General features: G+C 36.4%; 1 protein-coding gene across 1 annotated transcript in view; it reads left to right on the forward strand.

Moving 5' to 3' along the window:
• Window positions 1-5,758, forward strand: part of CCDC186 (coiled-coil domain containing 186) — an 83,470-nt gene extending 77,712 nt beyond the window's left edge. Inside the window, exons 15-16 of the mRNA XM_063433735.1 lie at window positions 4,355-4,574; window positions 5,034-5,758. Coding sequence (XP_063289805.1) covers window positions 4,355-4,574; window positions 5,034-5,108 — 295 coding nt within the window. The 3' untranslated portion in view covers window positions 5,109-5,758. The remainder of the gene's footprint in view (window positions 1-4,354; window positions 4,575-5,033) is intronic.
• Window positions 5,759-6,031: the final 273 nt, after the last annotated feature.

Genomic DNA, 6,031 nt, shown 5'->3' on the forward strand with positions numbered 1-6,031 from the left:
AGATTCTCAGCATTGGGGATTCCTATTTTTCCCAAACATCAGTAGCGGTTTATTGAGGCTAAAGGGGAATCCATAATGGAGCAAGCACTGACAAAATTGGTGTTTATTTGCATCAAATGCCTTGTGTGCTTTATAAGCCCATCGTCAAATCATAGTGTACCTGCATCCTGTATAACATGAATAATGTGTCTAAACTCGTTTTAAAACACTTTCATTTCATGTGGTGTCTGTGTGGCTCATAGAATACATTTGTTTATTCTTGATAACACACACAAATATCTCTGATTCTCTGTATTCCCCGCTTGGTTATTTTAGTATAAATTCTCTCTTTTTTTTTTTTCTAATCATTGTTTAGTGTGTAAACCTTTAGTGTGTGTCCAATTTAGTCACGCGATTTGTGTTTGTGTTCCATTACTTATTGGCTGAAGATCCAATAGTTTGAAAGGAACTTTTTGTTAAGCAATATTACAAAAATGTGTGCTAATTAGAGTTTACTTAGCTAATACTTTCCTACTAAATAAACAGAATGAGTCCCCTACATAAACTGCAATAGACGTTGCGCAGAGCCCATCGCACTCTAATGTAGCAATTGTCCTTTTATTTTTAGCTCTGATATAGCTTTAAGGCTTTCTCTCCATAACCAGGGAGCTCTGATATAGCTTTAAGGCTTTCTCTCCATAGCCAGGGAGCTCTGATATAGCTTTAAGGCTTTCTCTCCGTAACCAGGGAGCTCTGATATAGCTTTAAGGCTTTCTCTCCATAACCAGGGAGCTCTGATATAGCTTTAAGGCTTTCTCTCTGTAACCAGGGAGCTCCGATATAGCTTTAAGGCTTTCTCTCCGTAACCAGGGAGCTCTGATATAGCTTTAAGGCTTTCTCCCCATAACCAGGGAGCTCTGATATAGCTTTAAGGATTTCTCTCCATAACCAGGGAGCTCTGATATAGCTTTAAGGCTTTCTCTCCGTAACCAGGGAGCTCTGACATAGCTTTAAGGCTTTCTCTCCATAACCAGGGAGCTCTGATATAGCTTTAAGGCTTTCTCTCCATAACCAGGGAGCTCTGATATAGCTTTAAGGCTTTCTCTCCGTAACCAGGGAGCTCTGATATAGCTTTAAGGCTTTCTCTCCGTAACCAGGGAGCTCTGATATAGCTTTAAGGCTTTCTCTCCGTAACCAGGGAGCTCTGATATAGCTTTAAGGCTTTCTCCCCATAGCCAGGGAGCTCTGATATAGCTTTAAGGCTTTCTCCCCATAGCCAGGGAGCTCTGATATAGCTTTAAGGCTTTCTCGCCATAACCAAGGAGCTCTGATATAGCTTTAAGGCTTTCTCTCCATAACCAGGGAGCTCTGATATAGCTTTAAGGCTTTCTCTCCGTAACCAGGGAGCTCTGATATAGCTTTAAGGCTTTCTCCCCATAGCCAGGGAGCTCTGATATAGCTTTAAGGCTTTCTCCCCATAGCCAGGGAGCTCTGATATAGCTTTAAGGCTTTCTCTCCATAACCAGGGAGCTCTGATATAGCTTTAAGGCTTTCTCTCCATAACCAGGGAGCTCTGATATAGCTTTAAGGCTTTCTCTCCATAACCAAGGAGCTCTGATATAGCTGTAAGGCTTTCTCTCCTCCAGTTTAATGGCTTGCCTTGCCTTCTGATGATAATGACATGGGGTTAGTGTAGGAGTTCTGTAGTCTATAGCCTGTCCCTGCAGGTTAAGCAATGAAAACACTGCCTTTTCAGTGAAAAGGCAGTATTTATTTACATTGCTGGTTAGTGACACCTCTAGATACAGTCTCTCAGACTGCCACTAGAGGTGCTTCCTATCTGAGTGTTGCACAGAGTGATGCAATGCATCTCAATTAGTGCAGCGCAACATATTTCCGTTCATGCGCAATAGCCTCCGAATGCTTTTCTATCGGAAAATTCGGAACCAGTCAGAGTGAGAAAAGGTAAGTAAAGCTACTTTTAACTACTTACTGGGGATGTGCGGGATCCTAAACTGATACTCCACCACTGTAGTGTTCCTTTAACAAAACCTCTGTATGGATTTTAATTACATATCCTAGCTTATTTTCAAGGGATGCTCATAATAATAAGCCCTACCATGAAAATAGCACATGCTTGCTAGTGTTTTTCCCGAAAATTAAGACAACCCCTGAAAATAAGCCTGAATGCGTTTTTTTCAGGGCAAAAATGAATATAAGACCCGGTCTTAATTTTGGGGAAAAATGGTATTACATGTGTAACAATGTATCTAGAACACATTATATAGATACATTGTTATATGTAACAATATATCTGTAACCGTACTGTATATGTCTGGGTCTATAATTATACTGTATAATAGACATATACAGTACAGTTATAGATACATTGTGACACATATAATACACACAGTACAGTTATAGATACATTGTTACATATATAATAACATAGTACAGTTATAGATACATTGTTACACATATAATACGCACAGTACAGTTAGATACATTGTTACACATATAATAGACACATGCAGTACAGTTATAGATACATTGTTGCACATATAAATATATATACACACACTACAGTTATAGATGCTGTACACAGATAATAGACACAGTACAGTTAGATACATTGTTACACATATAATACACAGTACAGTTATAGATACATTGTTACACATATAATAGACACATGCAGTACAGTTATAGATACATTGTTACACATATAATAGACACGTACAGTTATAGATAGATTGTTACACATATAATACACACCGTACAGTTTTAGATACATTGTTACACATATAAGACATATACAGTACAGTTATAGATACATTGTTGCACATATAAATATATATATATACACACTACAGTTATAGATGCAGTTACACAGATAATAGACACAGTATAGTTATAGATACATTGTTACACATATAAGACACATACAGTACAGTTATAGATACATTGTTACACATATAAGACACATACAGTACAGTTATAGATACATTGTTACACATATAAGACACATACAGTACAGTTATAGATACATTGTTACACATATAAGACACATACAGTACAGTTATAGATACATTGTTACACATATAAGACATATACAGTACAGTTATAGATACATTGTTGCACATATAAATATATAAATATACACACACTACAGTTATAGATGCAGTTACACAGATAATAGACACAGTATAGTTATAGATACATTGTTACACATATAAGACACATACAGTTATAGATACATTGTTACACATATAAGACATATACAGTACAGTTATAGATACATTGTTACACATATAAGACACATACAGTACAGTTATAGATACATTGTTGCACATATAAATATATAAATATACACACTACAGTTATAGATGCAGTTACACAGATAATAGACACAGTATAGTTATAGATACATTGTTACACATATAAGACATATACAGTACAGTTATAGATACATTGTTGCACATATAAATATATATATATATACACACACTACAGTTATAGATGCAGTTACACAGATAATAGACACAGTACAGTTAGATACATTGTTACACATATAATAGACACATACAGTACAGTTCTAGATACATTGTTACACATATAATACACACAAAATGTTATAGATACATTGTTACACATATAATAACATACAGTACAGTTATAGATACAGTGTTACACATATAAGAGACATATAAGGTACCGCTATAGATACGATAATAAATCAGGGGTGTTATACACTCACAGACATAAGATGATTGGAGGCCGAAAGCTAATAAATAGACTGGACATTTCAATGGTATTTTGAGGGGAAGAAGAAAGGAAAGAACAAAGTGCAAACTTGTATATAAAAGAACACACTTTTGATATAAATTGCACTCGCAAAATCAAAGTCAATAACTGACGCATCAAAATCACGCTATATAGTTCTCCAGTTAGGGTGAATTCTTTCCAGGAACGCAATAAAGCAGAAGCGATGACGTAAATCCATAAAATAAATTACAATAATTGTCTCAATGTCCTAGACAGGGACATTCAGATTGTGACATAATCTGTAAATACCATTGAATAGGGAGTCAGAAGATAGAAGGTGCGGTCTATATATATATTAACTTTCTACCTGCAATCCTCTTATGTCTGTCAGTGTATTACACTCCAGATTTATAATGGCGTCTTAAACATATTACACTGTGTGTGGTCCTTTCGTTTTTATTTTTTGTAAATAAAGTGTTTGTATATTATTGAAGATACAGAGGAGAGTCTTTTTATTATCTGTATTTTATGTGGAATATTTTACTGTATCCCCACCTTTTCTCACTGGTGTCCTTATTCTGTGTATATTTACCGGATCTTGTTTTTGCAGAATAATACAGACCTACGTTTTACGGGAGGAAGCTGGGACCTTATCAACAGAGGCTTCAGATTTTAACAAAGTTAATCTGAGCAAGCGAGGTGGGATCATGGCTTCCTTGTACACATCCCATGCAGCAGACAGCGGCCTTACTCTAGACTTGTCCTTAGAAATCAACAGGAAACTGCAAGCGGTGCTGGAGGATACTCTGCTAAAAAATATTACCCTGAAGGTAAGACCGTGTAAGATCACTGTGCTAGCCCATGTGCTATCTGAGAAAAATGATCTAACATTGCAGAATGATTTATTGAAGGTGGCACACTCATTCCTACCGCTAGGTTTGCTATCCCACAATGCTTTGCAGTCAGTCATACAGTGAATGCACGCCATTATAAATACGTGCGGTCATGAAAAATAAAGCTCACATTGATTTTATTGACAAAAATGTCTCATAGTTACTTATTTTTTCTATCATCAAGCATCCCGTTGTTTAAATAAATCTATAGGTAGATGGTATAAATCAAAGCTAAACATTAGTCACACCTTGTGTTTTGTTTTCATTGGTGCGTTGACCTACATAGGGTTTGAAACATGAGAACAGCCGTCCCATCACGGCACCGATTATTTTTCTTCATTTTACATTCGAGCAGAGGCTGTTAATTTATTGTCTCTTTATCGTTTTCATCCTCAGGAGAATCTTCAAACTCTAGGGAGTGAGATTGAACGTCTTATTAAGCACCAACACGAGCTGGAGCGACGACTGTAGCTGCATCATCTGTACAAATACCCGTCGAAGGAACCGTATCAGACTTTTTACAGAAAACTTTATTTTAGCATTAAGCATGAAGATATCCTGACACTCAATACTATATATAGATATATTTTTTTTTATTCCTGAAAATGCATCTTCAAATTAGCAGGGATTTGGAATTTATTTTTCTCTACTCGGTCGACTCAAGTTTAGTTTCAGTCTACCAAGCACTTTGCTCTCGTCAGAGTTAATTTATTATCCTGAATCCAGACACTCCAGTCTTGTGCTTTACGCTGGGGCCATTTTATTTCCTGCGAAGTATCCTTTAAATGAATGAAAGAGAAATTGCACTAACCAGGAAAAGAAATTCCTAGCAGAATTGAAATTATTACAGATTCCGCACTCGTTCTTCCATTCAGATGCTCAAAACACTTAGGTCATTACATTGTAATGAGAATTATCTGTATTTTGAAGGGAGGGAAGGATTATGAAATGGACTCCTGTGACCTTGTAAGTTGAATCATGTTAAGTTGAGTCTGCTGCAGCTACAGGGTTGCAGGTAATTGGGTTACACAGTGTGTAGTCTGATCGCTTGCTCTCCACCTTGTTATATTTTAGGGACCAACAACTTAACCCTTGCAAGTTATTTACCAGGTTTTTTTTTTTTTTTTTAAATGTTTTTATTTCTTTGCTTGCTTGACTGTGAACCTCTTTTTATCATTTTATTATCGGTAGATATTCATGTTTCATAGTATTTGGAGGCCCTGCTATTTATTGAACGTGGATATCCCACCGGTCTGCCACTGATCATTACATGTAACTGGCCACACCAACACACATTGCCTGTCTTGGGTCCAGACCTAGCCAGCATCACTAATCATCTTTTTAAGCTAGTTCACAGAAGATCTGTTTAATGCTAGCTTTATATTACAGGATAG

This window comes from Pelobates fuscus, chromosome 10, assembly GCF_036172605.1.
Source record: "Pelobates fuscus isolate aPelFus1 chromosome 10, aPelFus1.pri, whole genome shotgun sequence".
Classification (NCBI taxonomy): Eukaryota; Metazoa; Chordata; class Amphibia; order Anura; family Pelobatidae; genus Pelobates; species Pelobates fuscus.